The sequence below is a fragment of the Pteropus medius genome, unplaced genomic scaffold (genome assembly GCF_902729225.1).
Source record: "Pteropus medius unplaced genomic scaffold, Ma_sr-lr_union100, whole genome shotgun sequence".
NCBI classification, from domain to species: domain Eukaryota; kingdom Metazoa; phylum Chordata; class Mammalia; order Chiroptera; family Pteropodidae; genus Pteropus; species Pteropus medius.
The window spans coordinates 1,556,491-1,578,035 of NW_024342475.1; the positions used below are offsets into that span (position 1 = coordinate 1,556,491).

The window sequence follows — 21,545 nt, forward strand, 5'->3', positions numbered from 1 at the left end:
GGGGCCCCCGCGCTTTTCGTCATTCCCTGGGTGATCGTCAGGTACCTGTACGAGAATACGCAGTGAGTCGCGGGGTTTGGGGCTTGGCCTGGGAAATGGGCGGGGCTTTGAGGGACATGGGCGGGGTGTGATGGGAACGAGGGTGGGCCTGGTGGCACCTCTGGGTTCGGAAGGAACGTGGGTGGGGTCTAAAGGAATGGGAGCTTGGAAAGATGGTGTTTGAGGACTACTGGAAAGGGCGGAATGGGGGGCTTTAAAGGAATGTGGGTGTGGCATCAAGGAAGGGAGGCGGGGCCTGCGGGTGAGCGTGAGTGATTCCGTTCATCTAATGGTTTTCAATCGCAGCTCTACAACCTCTCCTCCAGGTGCTGGGAGCGGAACGATGTCAAGGCCATTTGGTGGATCATACGCACCCCTATCCTGATGACCATCTTGGTACGACCGGCCCCGCCTTCTCCAGGCGGTCCGCAGGCATTTCCTATCCTAGGAATCGAGGGCTCCACCCTCTACCTCCCGGGACGGGATGGGGCTGGCTCAGCCTCTGTTTCTCCCCACAGATTAATTTCATCATCTTTATCCGCATTCTTGGTATTCTCCTGTCCAAGCTGAGGACGCGGCAGATGCGCTGCCCGGACTACCGGCTGAGGTGGGGCCGAAGGGGAAGGGGGCCGGGTGCAGGATGGAGGACCTGAGGCCGCGGGCCCACTGCCACCCTCTCCCCGCAGGCTGGCTCGCTCCACGCTGACGCTGGTGCCCCTGCTGGGTGTCCACGAGGTGGTGTTTGCTCCCGTGACGGAGGAACAGGCCCGGGGCGCCCTGCGCTTGGCCAAACTCGGCTTTGAGATCTTCTTCAGCTCCTTCCAGGTGCTCAGGCTGGGTGTGGCAGGACGGCTGCGGCCATTCTCCAGCACAGCCACCGATGGGGTGTGACGATGGGATTTTGTTCATTCATTCCATACAAAACACTGAGCTAGCGCTCTCCTGAGCTGGGGAAGCAGCAGGGACCAAGACAGGAGACAGGTGGCCTCAGCTCTACTGCTTCCTGGTGAAGATCCGGGGCTCTCTGACCAGACAGGGCTGGGGCCAAATTCAGGTCTGTCACTTCCCAGCTCTGTGTCTGTCACCTCAGGGTCAAAGAAGCTAGGCTGAGGCAAGAGAGATGCTTAAAGTGCAAAATGAAATTTAAAATTGATGCTACACTTGCTTCCCCTACCCTCGTCCCTACCCTGCTTTACCTCATTGGGCCTCAGTTTTCTCATCTCTAAAGCGGAGGCAACACTGGTCTCACCCCACAAGGCTGTTCATTCAGTAAAGTCAGCAAACATTTATTGAACACTTATTATATGCTAAGCACTGTTCCGGGTTTACTGTGGGGATAGGGTCAAGAACCAAATGGTCCCTACCCTCTAATGGGAGAGACAGATGCTAAATATGCTTTATGAGTGAAATATACAGAATGGCAGATGGTGAGATGCGCCTAGAGAAAGAAAAGCAAGAGAACAGAGGTGAAGATCAAAAGATGGGGTTATAGACAGGGGGTCAGGGAAGGCCCCCCTCAGAAGATGTCGGAGCGGAGATGGGAAGGTGAGGGATCAAACAAGGCAGATATTTACAGGAAATATTCCAGAAAAAGAAAGCTCAGGTGCAAGATTCCCGAGGTGGGAGAGAGAGCCTGTCAGGATGGAGGAAGGAAGGCCTGCAGGAAGCAGTGGGAGCCTGCGGGCGCAAGGGGGAGACAGGACAAGTAATATCTTAACAGTGACATATAAATAATTGATTTGTATTAATTTATTAAGTAATCTATTATAATTAACAATTCATAATGATTATATACTATTATATAATAATGGTAAGATACGTAACAATGAAATTAAGAAAAAAGTTTAACACTACGTGCCAGGCACTAGTTTCTGGCATAGTAACACAACCACCATTGTTACCCCATGTTCCAGATGAGGAAACTGAGGCCTAGGTTAAGCAGCTTGCCCAAGTGGGGAAGAAAGTAAGGAAGCGGTTATCACATCCAGGGGCCCCTGTTCTCAGCCTCTTTATTGCTCAGCAAACCGGGGAGGACAGAAGGAGGGGCGGGGAGCCAGGGAGTTAACTGCAGAAGTCTAGGACAAGGGCGGCGGCAGCCGGAGTGATCTGGAGCCTGGCAAGGGTCAGAGCTTTTGAAGGGGTGTTTATAATCCTGCCCCCGCCCCCGATGTAACCCGGCGCCTCATCTGGCAGGGATTGCTGGTCAGCGTCCTCTACTGCTTCATCAACAAGGAGGTAGGGAGAGTCCCGGCCCGCCGCCCGCGCCCTCTGGCGGCCGCGCAGCGAACTGCGCGCCCGGCGCCGCCTCTGAGCGCCGTCCCGTTGCAGGTGCAGTCGGAGATCCGCCGTGGCTGGCACCGCTGCCGCCTGCGCCGCAGCCTCCGCGAGGGGCAGCGCCAGCCCCCCGAGCGCGCCTCCGGGACCCTGCCCTTGGGGTCTGGACCCGGCCAGGTCGCCACTGGCCGCACCCTGTCCTCGGGGACCCTCCCAGGGTCCGGGGATGAGGCCAGCCGGGTCTTGGAAAGTTACTGCTAGGCAGCCGGATTCCCGTGTTCATTCGGTTAGCATGTATTTATTGAGCGCCTACTGCGTACCAAGCCCTGTGTGGAGGGCATGGGGAAATGAGGGGTAAGGGAACGAGACAGGTCCCTGTCTTCCTAGAGTTCACAATTAGGTGGTGGAAACAGACCGCGAAAACAATGCACCAAGTTGTATATACACTGTGGAATGGCTTATGAAAAAACTCGAAGGGGTCCTAAGGTGGTCTGGGAGGGCGTCTCTGAGGAGGTGACTTTCAACCATGACTGCAAGAGGTGAAGGAGACAGCTTTGGGAAGAACTGGCAGACAAGAGCCTAGGCAGAAGGAACAGCATCTGCAAAGGCCCTGGGGTCAGGAAGGAGCTCGGCCCTCTTAGGAACAGCGAGGTGGCCTGCACAGCTGGAGTGGCATGAGTCAGAGCCACCTACTGGGGAGAGAGCAATGGGAAGGGGCACAGAGGTTGGGGTTTTGTTCCAGGTGCACTGAAAATTCTTAGGAGCATCCCATGGGCTAATGTTTTAAAGTCTTCTGTCTACCCTGTAGGGGACCAATTAGGGGTAGGGGTGGAAGCTGGGAGCCCCGTGAGGAGACTGTAGGTGGGAGGAGATGGTGGCTGGACCAGGCGGGGGCCACGGAGGGGTGTGCAGTGGTTGGATTTTCAAGCTATTTTAAAGGCGGAACTAAGGATCTGGCAATGGAGTGCACGAGGAAAGTGTAGCATTCTTTGACTTGTGCCAGGACCAAGGGTCTGGAGCTCGTGGGAGAGGTCAGAGCTGGGGACAGAAATGTGAGTGACACTGGGGTCCAGAAAGGGTTGTGTGTGTAGATATGAATATCGGCAATTCGGGGCAGGCCGAGAGAGCTGAAACCCGACATCCAGAGAGGCCGGACCACTGCGAGCTGTGGAGTGTGGCCGCACATCCTGCCCGCCCCTCCCTGCCCCAGGTGGCCCCTGGGAACTGGGAGAATTTTGGGGAAGCCAACGGCTTCATTGTAGCTGGACCACCTGCACACATGCAAGACCCTTATTGTTACCCACCCCCCCCCCAGATACACACTTAGGTCATTAGCTCCTGGGTGTTGTTATTTTCCTTGGGGTCCCCAGCTCCCTGGACAGACACTGAGAGTCCTTTAAGCATGAGGTGGCCCTGCTGTACCCCCATTGTGGGTTCTGGGAAGGCAGGGACCCTAGGGCAGGGCCCTCATAAATAAAGCATGAGAAACAGCTTTTCGTTTTTTGCTTTGTGGGGTGAATCCTGGCGAGGCCACTGAGGGAAATGACTGAGGCGGGCTGCACGACTTGGTGCCTGTGGTGGCCTCACGGCCCCTGGAGGGTAGCACTCCTCATCTTCAGCCACGAGTTGCCACAAGAAGACGGACATCGTGCTGCCACTGTCGCCCCTGCCTAAGAGAAGCCCCAACTGGAGATGTTCACATGACCTCCTGATACTTGGCCATTTGCAGTGTATACAACTGAGTATGTGTGTGCACGCGCCAAACGTTCTCCGAGGGCTTTTTCCCTAGGAAGGCAGTGTGAGCGAAGCTGCAGGAGGCAGCCTGGTTCAAATCTTAGTTTGGCTACTTATTAGTGGCATGGCTCGGGGGAAATTCTCAGCGCGTCTGTGTGTCAGTTTCCACTTCTGGAAAATGGGTTCCCTTGCCTGTCGCTCTTAGGGGACCGCCTGGTGCGCGATGCACAGCGAACGCTTGGCCCGTGTGCCCAGTGCTGTTCCCGTGACCTGTGCTTTCGCTTTCACCAACGAAGGGAGAGGCGATAAGCAACCATTTGGACAGGGAGGTGAGGATGGAAATTCAGACTGATGCCAAGCAGGGTGCCGGGCTGGAATCTTTGCCGCCCGCCTGCCAGGCACGAAAACCAAGTCCCAGTTCCCAGGAAGGGCAAGTCAACAACCAAGGGGAGGTGTGGCGGATCAAAACACAGAGCTGTGACTCTGAATTGCCATGGAAGTCCCCTGAGGCAGCACCACTGTCCCCACTTTACAGATCGGTATATCGTGGCTCCATCCTGCTCCCTCACGGTCAAGACTGTTCACAAGGACCTGGCTCCCTGCGTCTAAACGTGGCTCCATCATTTCCCAAGTGACGCTGGGCAAGTCATTACCCTCTCTGGGCCTTAACTGTCTCATCTATAAAATGAGATGGTTCTCGTATCCACCCCAGGTGGCCATTCCAATTAGACCACCTAGTAAATACGTGACTTTATCATCCCCACAGCTGCCGTCCTGTGTGTGTCAGGCCCTCCTGTGGCAAGGCCTCCAGATCCGCCACTAAGGGGCTCACAGGGTGACTCGGGCTGTGTCTTCACAGCTGGGTCAGACACAGATCCTGACCTCGAACTCCTGCACCCACCTGGCGTCTGGCCCTGAGAACAGAGACAGAGACGCGGGCAGAGACAGAACACAGCAATCTCGGTTGGGGAGAGCCCAGTGTATATCGGAGGAGGGCAGGGGGCTTCCCTAATCCTCCCACAAGGCCCCCCCTCCCCTCCATCTCCCCGTGCTTGACAAAGAATTCCTCTCAAGGGTAATTGGGTTGTCATTTGAGGGCAGTGGAGCTCAGGGGTTAAGCTGCCGGCTCAGGAGCAGGGGCCTTTGAAGCACAGCATAACCACTCCCTGGCCGGGTGTCCTGGGGAAGTGACACCACTTCTCTGTACCTCAGTTCCATCTTCTGGAACCTGGGGGTAATAAATAAGAAAGCCTGCTCCGAGCTGTTGGGAGACAATCTAAACAGCACCGAGCCTCAGGCTGGCGCCCTAACCAGTGACAGCATGATGGCCATCGCCATGTAGGCACCGGCTGTCTAAACCTGGACCCCCTCCTGTCGGTGTGGGCAGGTCGGGGCTCTGCCAGGCGCTGATGCCCAACGCGCTGCAACACGGCGCTGGAGGCGGTGCCCGGGGGATGGTTCCTGACGGGACAAACGGGAAAAAAAGACCGGAAGACATTGCGAGCAAGGCTGACCCACTGAGAGAGAGGCAGGGAGAAAGGAGAGACAGATTGATGAGACGCTAGAAAATATTAAAAGAGGAAGGAACAAAAGCTCTCTCCATCCGATTCACGTCGCAGGTGGGGAAACTGAGGCCCGGAAGGGGCCGACACGGGGCCTCTTCCCCTGCTCAGAGAGCTCCTGATCCCAGCGCGTGGTCCTACACCCAGCTGCCTCCCTCCCCCCGAGTCCGCCCCACTCACGAGGCCCTGGGAACAGACAGAGGCCCCTAGAAAATACACAGGACTTTTATTCCCATCTCACAGGCAAGGCCCCCACAGCTCGGGGCCGCGCTCCGCCGCAGGGAGGACGCCCCTACTTGCCGGCGATGAGCGGGTTCCGCAGGACCACGATGACCGAGTCCCCGCGCAGGAACATCTTGGAGATGTAGCGGTCCTTGTTGACGGGCTTGGACTTCTTCTTGCCCTTGCCACTCTTGGGGACCTCGGTCCACATCTCCTTCACATTCTCCAGCACCATGTTGCAGTGCCTGGCGGGGACAGGGGTGGAGAGGCACCGGGAGTGAGGGGGCAGCCTTCTGACCACTCCTTCTCTGCCAGCGCTGCCTCCCCCTCCAGCACGGCCGCGCCGGGCCACCAGCGCCACCGCCGCAAGTCCTCAGGTCGAGGCTTGGGCACAGGACTTACCCCCTACGTGCCTCAATTTCCACCTCTCTGAAATGGATGTATTCATGGCACAGGGTGGAGGCAAACGAAATGGTTCTACTTGTCCCTTTTAACTCCAAGTACTTCTGAAGGCATCAGCAAAGGAGCGGCCTCTCTTTGGGGACCTGGAGACCCCTGGGGCCTGAGGTGGCACTAGAGCCTCCACCGCAGTCTCGCTTCGTCCCTGTCCTCAGACTGCCGGGTGGGCCCGTGTGACGATAGTACGGATTGGCTCAGTCAACAAACGCAATGACTATGGCAATGACTAAAACATGATGTCCCTGCCCTCATGGGGTGTGTCGTCTAGGCGCTAAGCAAGTGAACAACACCTGTTAAGACGCTGTCAGGTGATGGTAACTGCTATGAAGGAAAAAGCAAGGCGAAGGGACAGAAGGGGACTGGGAAATATCCCCGAGTGGTAAGAAAAAAAGAAAAAGATGAAGAACGAGGAAGCTCTGTGCCTTGCTATGGGGTAACCTCCAGGGGACCCCGTTGCATGAAAAAGGCGCGGAGGGCAGGATGCACAGAAATTACCCACTGTAGGAAAACGCGGGGTAGGAGGAGAATACAGACTGCCCGCTTGCCCAGATGATACAGAATCCTTGGAAGACACCTAGAGATTGGTGGCAATAAAGTGACCTAGGGAGACCGGAAACAAGCTGGATGAAAACTTTTCATTGAACCGTTATTACTATTTTTGGAAATATGTGACTATATTACCAATTCAGAGAAAATAAAGTAAAAAAAAGTAACATACCAATATGGAAACGCTTCTGAGATATACAGTTAAGGGGAAAAGCCAAGGTCTAAAACTGCGCACTATGCCATTAGCAGCGATTTAAAAATAAACAAAACGCGCCCTCCTGTCTCTAAACATGTGATGCTATATTCAAGTGATACTCCAGAAGGAGACGTGAGAAATGAGTCACGGTGATGCCCCTGGAGGGCAATTGGGGGGCAGGGGGACTTGCTCTTCATTGGGCACATTTTGTATCTTTCGAATTCTGCTTCAACTATATACACTGCTCACTCAATAAAAGCAACGCGATTAATAAATCAATAATTTAGCTGATTTGCAGCGATGTCCTCAGACCACCGATATATGTGAAATACGAGACGCGTAAGGGCATACAGAAGATTCTATTTTAAAAACAATTTTATGATATCATGACAAGTCAATTATACCTCCATAAAGCTGTTAGCTACCACCACAAAGAATTCTCCAGATGTATGAACGAGTCAAAGGTGGCAGGATACGTACTAGGATGGGGCGGAGGGGTGGGAGGCTGATACAGGGGCTGAGGAGGTACTAGGGGAAAAGGAAGAAGACTCAACTCAAAAGGAAAAAAATATATACGATCTATACACATACGACCACCTAACGAGCACCCGCCACATGCCCACACCTCTTCTAAGCGCTTTCTAAGCATTAAGCCATCAATCCTCACTGCTCCTCGCCCGGGAGGTAAACACCAGTGTTCTCTGCCACCCCTAGAGCAGGAAACCAAACATAGCAAGGTGGCGGGACTCACCCCGGGTCACGCATTTTGGAAGCGGCAGAGCCTGTGTTCGAATCCAGGTCTGCCTCCGTGCGCTCGGCGCTTCCTGGAGTTTTTATTCTCATTTTATTCAAGAGGAAACTGAGGTTCAGAGGGAAAGACTCGTTCATGGTCACATAGTAGCAAGTGGCCAAAACATTCCCAAGCTTCGGCACAGGGCTTTGAGGAGAGCACTTCCCAGATGCCACCTAAAGGCTGCGGCTTCTGTGTTCACTGAACGTTTATCACGTGTCAGGTACTGAGCCAAGCGCTCCTCACACACATTATCATTTAGGACTCACGACTGTTCTATCCGGGGTATTCTAAGGAAACCGAAGCCCAGAGAGAAAAATCTCTCGCTGCTCCCTCCGACTGAAACACTCAGGCCCTCGCTCACTCCTTCATTTTATTCAGGTCTGTTCACCGCCGCCTCTTCCAATGGGGCCTTTCTGATTACCCGCCTAAGTGAGCACCCCCTTCCCACTCTTACCTGGCTTTACTTTCCTTTGTAGGACGTATCATCTCATCTTTTTGATACATTATTTATGTGCTTGCTGTTGGCTTCCCCACCCACAGTATGGGATCCCTGAGTACAGGAACCATGTGTTTTAGTCATTGCCGTGTGTCCCTCCAGAGCCTGAAACAGGACCTGGCACGGGTGCACGTTCTGATTACATAATGACTAGGTTAAGAGAATCCTGTGTGCAGGATGAACTTCTGGTGACTTACTACACTTGACGTCTATTAAGCCATTGAATCTCTGCAACCACCACGATTACTGCCACTGTACAGATGAGAAAGCCACTTGCCGAAGGTCACGTGGCTGATAAGAGGCAGAGCTGGGATGTGAACCCAGGAGGACTGGCTCCTAAGTACATGCCCATAACCACTGTACGGCACAGCTGGAGGGGCAGCAAGAGACAGTCACATTTCGGGGTTATAAGGTGCTTACTCTCCCAGCTTCTGAGAAACCTGGTATTCGGGCTCCTCGGACTGTAGCTGGGGCCGCTTCTCTGGGCCTGGAGAGAACACCTCCCAAGACCCAGGCGCTCACCTGTCAAAGGCCTTCACACGGCCCAGGAGTTTCTTGTTGTTGCGACAGTTGATGAGCACCTGGGTGTTGTTCTTGACTGACTGGGTGAGCACAGAGAGTGGACCCGTGTTAAACTCCTCCTCTTCCCGCTTCTGCAGCTCCTCTGGGGTCATCTCACTCTTGGGCTTGTTGAGGAGGCTCCTGAGTGGGCAAGTATGGAGTCCACAGGTCAGAGGACCCGAAGCTGGAGCACGGGTGGCCATGGCCTTGCACTCAGTGTCCTCCAATCTTCCCCCAACACGCCCGCCCTCCTGCTCGGTGCTCACTCAGCATCGCCATTTGGATGCCTGACAGATTTCCAATCTTGCACATCCCAGATTGAGCACTGCAACCAATGCCCAACCGCTTCAACTGATTCTATCCACAGGCTTCATCTCTGTCGATGGCAACTCCATCCTTCTAATTCTTTGAGCAAAAACGCTGACGTTGACTTGACTGTTTCTCTCACGTCCTACATTCAATCTGTCCGCAAATCCCGTCATCTGCCTCTAAACTATATCCGGAATCTGACCTTTTCTTACCACGATCTGAACGTCCATCATCCCTCTCCTAGAGTCTTATTGGTCTCCCCGCCCCTGCCCATTCTCCCCAACAGGATACTCCTCACGAAGCAGCGCCAGGGGTTGTGCCAAGACCTAATTACATCATCTCACTCTTCAAAACCCTCCCATGGCTCTCGTCTCAGTGTACAAAGTAAAACCCAAAGTTTTTACCTCGCCCTACATCTACCCCTCTCTCTCTGTCCCAGCCACAGTGGCCACCCGGGTGGGCCTTGAAGATATTAGGCCAATGTTCATCTTGGGCCTCTGCATTTGCTTTCTCTCCTGCCTGGATGCCTCCCCAGGTATCTCTGTGGTTTGCTCTTTCATTTTCTTCTGGTCTTTGCTCAACCGTTGCCTTCCCAATGTGCTCCTCTGTGCTAGTTACCAAGTCGCTGTTTCTCAAAACTGGCATTCTCCATTGTTTTTCCCCGGCTCTATTGTTTATTTTATTTTTTTATTTATAGCCCTGGTTACCTAATGCACCATATACTTTGCCTCTTTAGTAGCATTACATCAATCACCTGTCTCTTCCCACTCCATAAGCTACAGCCAGGGACTTTTCTTGGGAAGGAGTATTCACTGATATATACCATGTATCTAAAGCAGTGCCTGATAAATAAATACTTAGTAATTACTTAATAGATAAGTAAGTAAAATCATTCCTGTGACTCATTATCCGTAAACGTTGCGAATTCGGTCCAAAAGCCAACCGTCTCCAGCTCAAATTACCCCGATAGCCCCTCACCTCTAATCGTTATTCCTAAAAGTCCGCACTCCCTTCTCCCAGATTCGTTCTTTGTAAAGCCCTCAGCCCGTTATCTGATAAAGCTGCTCCCTCTCCCGAACACAAGATCAGTCAAAGGCCCCCATGGCTGTTCTCAAAATCAACGAGAGAAAAGCACGCCACTTGGCCCCTAAAATCTCCGTTCTGCCCATCCCCTTCCACTGATCAGTGGCCAAATTTACACCCTCCATCCCACTCCCGCCGCTTAAGCCTCGCCGGGCCTCACATGGTGGTAGCGGCTGCGTTCTCGAAATGCTCGCGTTCTCTCCGCGTTGCTTCTGCCTCTGAAGAGAGAGCGCGAGAGGCGGGACTTCCGCTTCCTTCTGCCCACTTCCGCAGGCGCCTGCGCAAATCCAACTAGCGGGGAGGGCGTGGCCTGTTGCTATAGCGACCCCGGTCAGCCCCGTGCACGCTGGCGTAAAAGCCTTGCTTAAGTGGTTCACAACCATTCAGGACCGTACGGGGCAGATGTTCACAGCAACGGAGAGAAAAAGAAAGCTGGTCCGACTCAAAACATTTCGTCGTAGAACGGCACAGGTTGCAGGAGGGAGAGGACAAGCCATTTTCAAATGCCCGCCGGCCCTCCCTTCGGGGGCGAGGTCTCCGAGAAGCCAATCCACTCCTCACTTTAGGGATAGACTCCGCCCCTTTTCCTTTAGGGACCGTTCGTTTACGTGTCAATTGATCTTTCCGACTCCGCGAAACCAATCCTTTGCTTACATCCGGGAGGGGCGTGGACCTACGCCCCGGAGGCCGATTGTTTTCCATGGTAAAACGCTTCTCATTGGCTTCCTCTCCAACGCTGAGGCGGAGCCTACCCCTTGCGCGCTCCCTTTTGGGTCTTGCAACACTCAGGGGAACCAAACCCGAAAGCCCCAGGGAGATGGGGAGGCGTGTCCTCAGAACCCGAGTCCCCATTGGCTTCACTGCTTAACAGGAGGGTGGGATGGGGCAGCCGCTCTTCTTGTTCATTGGTCTGGCGATTCCATGGGGTGGGACTTGGCTAGGCCTAAATTCGATCCGCGGTCCGGGACCGGTTTCAGGGCTGAGCTGCCATGCGTTCCGGGGGCCGCGGGCGGCCTCGGCTACGGCTTGGGGAACGGGGCCTCTTGGGGCCACCGTCAACGCCCAGTCGCCGCCTGCTACCGCGGGCGCAGCTGTTGCCCCTGCTGCTGGCGCTGGCCGTGGCCTCCGCGTTCTACACCATCTGGAGCGGCTGGCATCGCGGGACTGAGGAGCTGCCAACAGGCCGGGAGCTGCGGGTGAGGCCGGGCGGAGGCGCAGGCACCGCGGGGGGACCTCGTTCTCCTTCTCCCCTTTGCTAAGGTCTCAGGTTGACGTGGCTTTTTCGTATGGCCCTAGCGCAGGTGCTGCGGTTTCCGTCATTAGGACGCATGCCCCTTGTCAAAGGGATGAGGCTTCGGGCTTGTTCTGTAATAGTGACTCCCCCTTATGGATCTGAAGTAAAATTGGGAGTTCTGGGTTCTAATACTAGAGTCAACTATTTGGAAGAGGCAAAAGCAGCCCCATTTACCTTCCTCTCGCTGGGCCTCGATTTTCCCTTCAGGATTGGGGTGGGCTGGACCGGAGGGGCTTGGGAGGACTTTTCCTGCGCCTAGAATTTGTCCTAAAAACCTCCGATGCTGGAGGCCGCGATTAGGGAAAGGAACTGGGGCTTTTTAGCGGCGACGGCAGAAGTTCATCCCGCACACAGGTCAGCGTGAGGGTTGCTTTCACACTCTGCTCTTCTCTTCCCCATCCCGCCCCCCACCTAAGGGCCCGTTGATCGGAAGCCTCCCCGAAGCGCGAATGAGGAGGGTGGTGGGGCAACTGGATCCACAGCGTCTCTGGAACACTCATCTGCTCCCCCTGCTGGTTGTGCGGACCCCAGGCAGCCCTGGCAATCTCCAAGCCAGAAAGGTAAAGGGTGGCGCCTGACCCCGATGACTGCCAGGGAATGGGAAGTAGGCCTTGTGTCCAACATCCCAAAGCGCTAAGAGGCAGAGCTGGAGGTCTGAGTGGAGCTAATCTGACGCTAGAGTAACCAGCAGATTGTAGTGCCCTCGCTAAAAGCTTACTACGTGCTAGGCACAAGTTACAGCCCTGTGAAGTTGGTACCTACGTGATCTTCATTATGCAGATGGAGAAACTGAGGCCCAGAGCATTTTGCCAAAATCTCACAGCTAATATATGGTGTACCTAGGGTTTCAACCCAAACAGGTTGACTCTGGCTGGAACTGGTTCTAATAACATGCTTCCCAGAAAGCATCAAGAGTCATTTTAATACTGCCTGAGTTCAAATCCCATTTCAGCCACTTGGGGTATGATGTCGAAGTAGTTTCTTAAGCTCTCTGTGCCTTAGTTTTCTCATCTGCGAATTGAGCCATCGATGGTCCCTACCTCATAGAGTTCCTAGACTAGGGATTGGCACACAGTCAGTGCTACTGAAGAGTGAGCTGTGATTAGTCTTGGCATCAAGAGGCGGGGGTCACTGCAAGCCTGGCACATAGTAGACACTCTGCAGAAGTGTGTCAAAGGAATGATTTGAACCAAAGTAGGTCTTGTGAGTCAGCCCGACTGCTCTGCATGGCTCTGGTCACATGGCCCTTCTCCCGACCTCCTCCCCAGTCCCCACCTACCCGCCCACCTCTCTCTTGCCACTAGTTCCTGGAGACCACTTTGCGGGCCCTGACGGCAGGCTGGCATGTGGAGCTGGACCCTTTCACAGCCTCAACGCCCCTGGGGCCACTGGACTTTGCCAACGTGGTGGCCACACTGGACCCAGGGGCTGCCCGTCACCTCACCCTTGCTTGCCATTATGACTCGAAGCTCTTCCCATCTGGGTCGGCCCCCTTTGTGGGGGCCACGGATTCAGCTGTGCCCTGCGCCCTGCTGCTGGAGCTGGCTCAGGCCCTTGACCAGGAGCTGAGCAAAGCCAAAGATCAGGTGAGGAGCAGGGGGAGGGTGGGGGTGGAGGGTGGGGTCCGCTTTTCCTTGGTCTAAGCCACCACCGTCCCTTGCCCGATCTGTCTCCTGACTCCACTTCACGCACAAAGCCACACACACACAAAGGTGGATATTTCCACCTCCAGAATGTCAGATCCTGTCCTTCCTCTGCCCCAAACCCTCCCACGGCTCCTACCTCGTTCCATGCTTAAGCCAGAGTCCTTGTAGTGGCCCATGAGGTGTGCCCTGTCACCTCTCTAGTCTCACCTGCCACCCCTCACTCACTCTGCTCTAGCCACCCACCGCCTCCGTGTACTTCAAACTCACAAGATTCACATTCACCTCAGGGCATTTGCACTTGCTGTTTGCTTTGTCTAGAATGTCCTTTTCTCAGATATCTTCCTAGTTGGCTCCCATTCTTCAGGTGTCCACTCCAATGTCACCTCAGAGAGGCCTTCCCAACCACCCTAAGATAGTTCTTTGTCACTGTCCCATGGTTTGTGGTGCTTTATGTTGATGTGTCTGTCTGATGCTCAATTAGAATAAGCTCCATCTAGGCAGAGACTGGCTGCTTTTGTCTCCTGTTCAGTTCCCTGGGCCCAGAATATCGCCTGGCATAAAGCAGGATGTCAATAAAAAAACGTGTGGAATGAACGAATAAATGAATGAATGAAAACACAAGTCTCTTCGTGCTCCCTCCCCACTCAGCTCCCTTCCATGGCTTGAACTCCAGTGTCCTAAAGCCCAAGCTCCCTGACCTTGCCAACTCCCCGGGCCTCTTCTCAAGCCTCTCTGGCCCCAGCTCTGGCCCACATCGCTTCATTGCCTGGGAACATTCTTCTCTCTGCTTCATTTGCCAGGCCAGCTCACCCTCACCCTCAGTGCAAACATCCTTTTCCAACAGACCGGAAGTCTCCCCAGGCCATGTTATCCCCCGCCCACTTCCTGTGCCTTTTCAGGTCCCTGTAGCTCTTGGAAGCATTCATCTCAACTGCATTTCATTCATTTGTGGTCTGTCTCTTTTGCCAAAGGAGCTCGAAGGATAACCATAGTGATGAGAGCTGGTCCTTATTTAGTGACTATATGCCAGGCGCTGTTCTGGGACCTGGATTCGAATCCTGCCCTAGGAACAGAACTGTTACTAACCCCATTTCTACATGAGGACACCGGTGCTTTGAGAAGTTAGTAACTCACCTGTGACTGCTGGGCCAGGAAGTGGCTGAGCCAGGATCTGAACCCAGGCGGTCTGGCTCAGAGTCTGTATCCTTGGCCTCCTCGCTCCAGAGTGAAGAGACCTGGTTTGTCTCATTCAGCTGTGCAAGTGGGCAGAAAACGGGGTGAGGAGGGCGAGGCAAGGTCTAGCACTGAGCTGGCCCTGACCACCCGCGTTCACAGGCAGCCCCGGTGACCCTACAGCTGCTCTTCTTGGATGGTGAAGAGGCTCTGAAGGAGTGGGGACCCAAGGACTCTCTCTATGGCTCCCGGCACCTGGCCAAGCTCATGGAGTCTGCACCCCACAGTCCCGGCCCCTCCAGGATCCAGGCTATTGTAAGACAAGGGCCCCACTAGGGTTCTGACAAGGGGTGGGGGGCGGGCGGTGAGGCAAGGTTGGCAGCATCCCTCCCGGCCTCTCTCCCCAGGAGCTCTTTATACTTCTCGATCTCCTGGGAGCCCCCAATCCGACTTTCTATAGTCACTTTCCTCGCACGGCCCGCTGGTTCCATCGGCTGAGGAGCATAGGTAAGCGTGAGGGTGGACGCGGGCGCCAGCCTGGAATGCGGGCGGGAGGGTCAGGGTAAGGCAGGCCCCTCAAGGGGCCATCCAGCCTTGCCTCCACTGACCACCCTTGCCTCTCTCTAAGGCACTGACACAAAGGGCAAAACACAAGAAGATCCCATAGTATAGTGACTACAAACGGGTTGGGGGTCAGAGAGCCCTGAGTTCGAATCCTGACTGCCTTTACTAGCTGCGTAAACTTGGGCAAGGGGCTTCATCTCTCTGAGCCTCGATTTCCTATCTGTAAAGTGGACATGATGGTAATATTAGGGGTGTCTACCTACTAGACTCAGAGGGATCGAATGAGACCAGGAACATGGCACAGCTGCAGTAAGGGGTGACTAACATTCATTCTTGTTGGGGGATGACCGGTTCTTTACCTTCGGACCCCCTGCCCTCCTCTGGTTTGTGAGCAGGGGAACCCTGGACCCCTGAGGCTGATCCTTGCTCTCTGATCCCCAACCTGCAGAGAAGCGGCTGCACCGTTTGAACCTGCTGCAGTCTCATCCTCAGGAAGTGATGTACTTCCAGCCCGGGGAGCCCCTGGGCTCTGTGGAAGACGACCACATCCCCTTCCTACGCCGAGGTACTTCTCGCAGGGAGGGGTGGGGGCGCAGGAGTCCGAGGGAGCCACAGATGGAACGTGGCCCTGGCCTCTTCCCGGGGCGGAGGACTGGTGGCTGATTGCTTAACCTCTTCATGCCTCTATTTCCTCATCTGTAAAATGGGGATAACAGTAGCCCCTGTCTTGTGGAGAGGACTAAATGTGCTAATATACAATGTAAAGACCTCTTTCGGACCAGTGTCCGGCACACGAGCATTGAATACTGTGAGCTATCACTGTTTCTAGCTCTTGCCTTTCAGGGCCCTGGCGGCCTAGCAAAATCACTCGAGGAGCTTCAAAAAATGCCCGGTCACCTTTCAGGCCCACCGAAGTGTCGTCTCGGGTCTCTGCGTCATTTTCACAAAACTCCCAGGTGACTCCGATGCATAGCCAGAGCTGAAGACACCTAGTACAAGGGTTCAGAGCATAGGTTTTAGAACTGGACGGGTCTGGGTCCTAGGATCTGCAGCTCACCACTGGTAGACCTAAGGCAAATTACTTAGCCTCTCTGGTCCCGTTTCTTCTGGAAAATGAAGAGAGATATACATACAAAACATGTCTACGCGTACATTCATAATCACAGGCTTGGGAGGGTCAGATGAGATTAGGTATATGAAATGCCCGCTTACACAGTGCTTGCCATATAGTGTTAAAAACTGCTTTTAAGTTTTTTACCCCGTAATTTACTCATTCAACAAATACGCATTCCGTACAACGCCTTCTTTATTGATTCGCTCAGTGAATACTTCCCAAGGCAGGTGCTGAATGAGATGTCAGGGATATAGTGATGGGCCATAACCTGCTCGCCTCCTGTTTAGTGGGGGCACTGATATTTACCAAATCTGGACACACGCAGAGGGAGGTGCGCTGGGGACGAGAACCCAATGCAGTGCAGAGGTCAGGGACACAGACTGCCGAGACGAGACAGGTGGCCTGGGTGCAAATTCAGACTGCGCTGTTTACTAGAGGCAGTAAACTAGTGCCTCAGTGTCCACATCCGTAAAATGGTGGTAATTACGGTACTCACCTGAAAGAATTATCGTAAGGATAAAACGGGGTGTGTCTGTGTGTGATGTATGGCCTTAGCCCAGGGCCTGGAATGGAATCAGTACTATAGACATCCTGTCAGTAAGGAGGAGGAGAGCCTAACAGCATACCTGGTAAGGAGGGTCAAAGACATCTTTCCCTTCTTCTGGTTTTTCCATAATCCATTAAGATTTGAGTTTCTAATTCGTGTTATGAAAGCAATAGATATATCAGATATATTTTTTATTTTTATTTATTTGTTTATTTACTTTAGGTGAGGCAACCCTTGGCTGACCTCACAGATTGCAAAGACCTTGTCAGTTTACGATCCCTTATTTTTTAGGTTTTACGCCTACAGCACCTGGTCTTCCTAGGTGGTCTCCCATCCAAGTACTAACCGGGCCCGACCCTGCTTAGCTTCTGAGATCACACGGGATCGGGCTTGTTCAGGGTGGCGTGGCCGTAGACTGTGGATATGTTCTTTAAACTAACATATACCCTCATCCATTTAAAATCATCGTTCAGAGTTCTTCAAGTGCCAGAACGGAGTGGGTTCCGGGGGTTGGGGCGGGCCGGGCCGGGGCTCCTGGTGTAGCTGCGGCTCTGACCAGGTCTGCCCTGTCCCGCAGGAGTCCCGGTGCTCCACCTCATCTCTACGCCCTTCCCTTCCGTCTGGCACACACCCGAGGACTCCGAAGCCAACCTGCACCCACCCACGGTGCACAACCTCAGCCGCATCCTCATCGTGTTCCTGGCTGAATACCTGGGGCTCTAGCCTGCCTGGCTGACTCTGAAGGAGAAGCACCCAGCGGGGGATGCGCCAAGGGCACCTGGAGCCAGCGGAGATCGGGCCGGGCCCGCCTTACGTGTGCCGGCTTGTCCTTTTTTAATACCTTTGGCTCATCTTGTGCTATGACTGGAAAACCCTCTTTCCTTTTGCTCTCTCAAGCCGCCACTCTTCAAAGACGTGGAAGAGAACACTGTGGGGTGAGAGCCAAAGGAATAAGAGCTCGGCCCCTGCTCTGGGGTAAACACTTGGGATGCAAGTTGGCAGGGGCCGAATGCTGTTCTCGGTTTTAGTCAGCAAACCACGGACTGGCAGATGGACCGGCAACACCGCCCGACCAAATGAATTCTCTATGGCTTACATTTTTGGGTCAGTTCATTTTCCATAATGGCAGCTTTGCTACTGCACCAGTCCAAGCCATGTGAGGCCCACAGAGGATATGCTCATAAACAGGAACAAAGGAGATGGAAGCCAGTACTTGGCAACTCCATATTCTGCATGGTCCTGTGGGCAATAAACCAGTGTTTCTGCAAAATACTTTCCACAGAACTAGCCTAATAGGTATTGCATGAAAAAAAGGACCAAAGAAACAGGGTGAGACATTAGATGAGTTTCTTCATTGCATGGGAACTGTGAAGGGTAAGACAGAATTCAGTGTTTTCCTAAAGTATTTCACCACGGAACCCCTTTATTAGACAGCACCTCACAGAACTAGGGTACTTCAGAATATACTTTGGGAAACACTGGGTTTTGATCATTTGCATACATTTGTGGACTACGACAGACCTAGAATCACTGCAGATTAGTTCTAGCAAACCACCCTGTCCTTTTAGCTGTGGGTACAGGAGTGTGAGATGGTGGGCGTAACTGCAGCTCTAGTGGTGACCTGATTGTCGCTCAGCTGGGGTGCTTATTAAAAAGTGCAGACTCCTAGGTTTCACCTAAACCTAATGAATCAGAACTCCAGGCAGAGGCTGGGACTCTGTAATGAGCACCTGAGAAGTCCCATGATCAGCAACGTCTGGGACATGCTGTCCTTGAGGATAGTTCGGTGCGTTCCCAGCTGCTTAGCAAACCTACTCCAAAGCAAGCCGTAACATGGAGGGCACCTAGGGAGTCCTGTGCCTGCTGGCTTCGTGACTCATAGGTGGCGGGGATGTCAGATGAGGATGGAGGGTTATTAAGTAGTAAAGTGAGCGTCGGCCTTCCGAGCCAACTCAAAGCTGGAGAAGACTCAAGAACTCATGGACTGAAACTCAGGATATCTAATGAGAGAAGATAGATTCTTCGACAGCAGCTGGCATTTCCTGGGCACCTACTACGTGCCAGGTACCATGAGCAATTTACACATTATCAACGCAGTCTCCCCCAAATCCTCAGGTAGGTATAAATTTTGGTTCTCGTTTCACAGATGAGAGGGCCAGGTGTGAGATTTATGAATCAGTGGTTTACAGAGCCGATTCTCACACGTGGCTGTGCTCCTAACCTCATGCCCCACCTCCCTTCCAAAACTCACCTGTGCTGGACCAAGAATTTGTTGACAAAAAGCAGCTCCTCCCGAGGCTCTGAATTAGCTGCAATTCAAAGAATGGGGTTGGGGAGGGGACCATGGTGGCCTTAGAGGTGGAACTGGCAAAGTCCAGGGTTCAGAAAGGGAAAGTGATTGACATGTCAACAGGGTGGCAAGGTCTCAAACACGGGGAGCCTCCTGTCCATTTTTGTGTGGCAGGCACGCTAGCAAGCACTTAAAAGTGTACCACGTCCCTTCAGCCTCACAGCCACCCAGAAGTAATTGAGGTGTTAGCGGAAGCAGTGTCTGGCTACATCCCAGCCTCCATGCCTCGTTGCAAGGCGTCCTGGTTGAGTGCACAACACGCACATTTTCTGTGTGGATCCAGGGTCGGGAGTGTAAGCCCCATTTTACAGATGAGGTTTGGAAAGGTGTTCTCCCTAGCTCCCATCCATCTCCTAATCTTGGGGTTCCCCAGCCTCACACGATGAAGGGTCCACCAGGTGTTTTCGATGAGCACTCTAGATGTGACATCTCATGTGTCAATCTTTTTAGGAACCGTCAGTATTCTCATTTTTCAGATTAAGGAACAGCTTCAGAGAAATCCGCTGAAGGTCACGTAGCCGGACACTGTCACTGCAGTGTGTCCAGGTGTATGTTTCTATGTATTTATCCTGCTTAGGACTCATTGGGCTTATTGATCTTTTATCGGCCTGGAATTTGGAACCATTGTCTTTAAATTCTTTACACTATTCTCTTTTGAGTCTAGAACGCCAATTAAATATTAAACTTTCTACTCTATCCTCTATAACCTTTCATATCTTCTTTCGTCTCTGCTACTTTTCGGACTTATCTCTGGTTCAATAAATCTTTCTTCAGTTGTGTCTAATTTGCTGTTTAGCCCAGCCACTGAGTTATTACTTTTGATTATATGTTTGTGGGTTTTTCTCTTTCATATATGCTTAGGCAATTATTTAGTTCTGGGTTCCCAATATTTAGCTCTATTTCTAGACTTTAATGTATTCTAATTTGTGACTGACAGTCTCACCATCTGAAGCCTTCGTGGGTCTGTTTTTGCTCTGTCGTTTCTTGCTCATGCTGATTTACTTCCAGGCATGTCTGGGTGTCTATATACTACTCTGTCCGAAAATTATTTCTGGGATCCTAGATGACAGTTCTTTGCACCAGAGGGTTTATGTTTGTTTCAGCCATAAATCTCAGCTAGAAGTACCGTGGACACACAAGTGATGTACACCTGGGCTGCAAACCAGCCAAAGACCAGTCTGTGACCATAAATTCTCAAGTCTGCTTTTACCCTTTCCCTTGGTCTAGTGCTCCCCTCTCAGCGTTTAGAACATCTCTGCAGTCTTCTGGGCTATCCTTACCTCGGTGAGATCCCAGCTATTAGATTCTCCGTCTTGGGCAGGCTTTGGCCTTGACTCCTGCCTGCTTGTCCCACTAAAACTACAAATAGGAAACCCAAGTTTGTCCGTATCAGCAAATGCCTTCAGAGCAAAAGTGGCTTCAGGGTCCCATGTACCTTTCCCTTAACTTTTTGGCTTAGTGCGTCTTTAACTATTTTATTGGCTATTTGATGCTTTTAAGATTCCTTCCTGTTCTCAGCAGGAGAGTCCAAATAATCTGGCCCTCCCTCTACGGGAAACTGAAGTCCCACAAAATCCAGCCAAGGGTCAAACCCAGATCTCTTTGATTCTAAAATGTCAGCATTGAATAACTACTACGATATATCTTAGTTTCTCTGGAAACTTTGATTCTCTGATGAGAATATCACAGACTGTTTGCTGCCTCTCAATATCCATTTTTCCCTATTCTTTTATACTTGAATTTTTATATGTCTTAATTCCCCCCTTTTTATTTAGTAAATAATTAAGTGAATATTTTAAAGCTTTCATTACAGGAATTTTAACAAAAGAGTTTTTTGTTGGGCATAATCACGCAGCTAAAAGACCACATTTGCCAGTCTCCTCTGCAGCCCTTCCATATGGCTAAGTTCTGACCAGTGAGAAGTATACAGAAGTACAGTAAGTCCTTAACACAGTCGATAGCTAAGGTTCTGCAATGTTAAGCGAGATAACGTATAAGAAAAAGTTTTACCATAGGCTAATTGATATAAACAAGAGTAACTTCCTACAGCATCTCATCATTATGATGAAGTGATGTTGAACAAAATGATGCTGAGGACCTGCCTGCTGTATGGTGCAGTGCACCTGGAAGGAAGGGGGCTTCTCTTCCTGCAACATGGTGATGACTGGCATTCTCGCAGCCATCTTGGACCATGAGGATGAGGGCCGCAGATGAAGAATGATGGAATAGTGAGCTAGAAAGAGCCTGGGTCCCTGATGACATCAGGGCCTGTCCGACACTGGATTTCTACAGAAATAAAAACTATCTTGTTTAAACTACTACTATTTTGAGATTTCTGAGTCCAGACTGACACAGATGAAGAGTCAGAAATCTCATGCTAAGGGATATGGCTAAGGATCCTTTTCTTTCAACTTTTTCCATTTCACCAGGCGTGGGGCCCACGTCTCCCTTCTTTCCCAAACACCTTCCCCGAACAACACACAAACCAGTCTGGGCCCAGCCTTATAAATATGGATTTTATAGAAAGGACCAATTCAAAACTGGTCAGATGCCACACGCCAGAAGCTTCCAGAACCACAAGGA

General features: G+C 52.4%; 3 protein-coding genes and 1 pseudogene across 4 annotated transcripts in view; 2 read left to right on the forward strand and 2 right to left on the reverse strand.

Moving 5' to 3' along the window:
* The window catches only part of GIPR (gastric inhibitory polypeptide receptor), an 8,884-nt gene extending 4,168 nt beyond the window's left edge, over window positions 1-4,716 (forward strand). Inside the window, 6 exon segments of the mRNA XM_039866318.1 lie at window positions 1-62; window positions 366-435; window positions 558-646; window positions 726-864; window positions 2,233-2,274; window positions 2,368-4,716. Coding sequence (XP_039722252.1) covers window positions 1-62; window positions 366-435; window positions 558-646; window positions 726-864; window positions 2,233-2,274; window positions 2,368-2,574 — 609 coding nt within the window. The 3' untranslated portion in view covers window positions 2,575-4,716.
* A 1,102-nt stretch (window positions 4,717-5,818) lies between these two features.
* Window positions 5,819-10,590, reverse strand: SNRPD2 (small nuclear ribonucleoprotein D2 polypeptide). Its single transcript, XM_039866233.1, has 3 exons — window positions 10,435-10,590; window positions 8,844-9,023; window positions 5,819-6,076 (listed from the first exon to the last, which is right to left on the reverse strand). Coding segments are annotated over exons 1-3 (357 nt in total). The 5' UTR covers window positions 10,437-10,590; the 3' UTR covers window positions 5,819-5,901.
* A 459-nt stretch (window positions 10,591-11,049) lies between these two features.
* On the forward strand, window positions 11,050-21,280 carry QPCTL (glutaminyl-peptide cyclotransferase like). Of its 2 annotated transcripts, XR_005653605.1 has the most exons (8): window positions 11,050-11,470; window positions 11,985-12,128; window positions 12,873-13,154; window positions 14,550-14,702; window positions 14,795-14,894; window positions 15,400-15,516; window positions 17,190-18,727; window positions 21,012-21,280. XR_005653605.1 is itself a non-coding variant. In XM_039866232.1 (7 exons), the coding sequence occupies exons 1-7, from the start codon at window positions 11,264-11,266 to the stop codon at window positions 17,333-17,335; spliced, it is 1,149 nt and encodes a 382-aa protein (XP_039722166.1). In that variant the 5' UTR covers window positions 11,050-11,263; the 3' UTR covers window positions 17,336-21,280. The 2 variants fall into 2 exon arrangements, 1 of the variants encoding a protein (XP_039722166.1); XM_039866232.1 differs by having other exon boundaries at window positions 17,190-21,280.
* On the reverse strand, window positions 16,910-17,028 carry LOC120605382 (uncharacterized; annotated as a pseudogene).
* Window positions 21,281-21,545: the final 265 nt, after the last annotated feature.

Bases quoted from the DNA above. Each gene is read 5' to 3' on its own strand.
- SNRPD2 (XM_039866233.1), bottom strand. The intron at 6,077-8,843 runs GTGAGCGCCTGG...TGTCCCCGCCAG, and splicing joins CGTGTGAAGGCCTTTGACAG to GCACTGCAACATGGTGCTGG.
- QPCTL (XM_039866232.1), top strand. From the start codon at position 11,264: ATGCGTTCCGGGGGCCGCGGGCGGCCTCGGCTACGGCTTGGGGAACGG. The intron at 13,155-14,549 runs GTGAGGAGCAGG...CCGCGTTCACAG, and splicing joins TGAGCAAAGCCAAAGATCAG to GCAGCCCCGGTGACCCTACA. The intron at 14,895-15,399 runs GTAAGCGTGAGG...CCCAACCTGCAG, and splicing joins CCATCGGCTGAGGAGCATAG to AGAAGCGGCTGCACCGTTTG.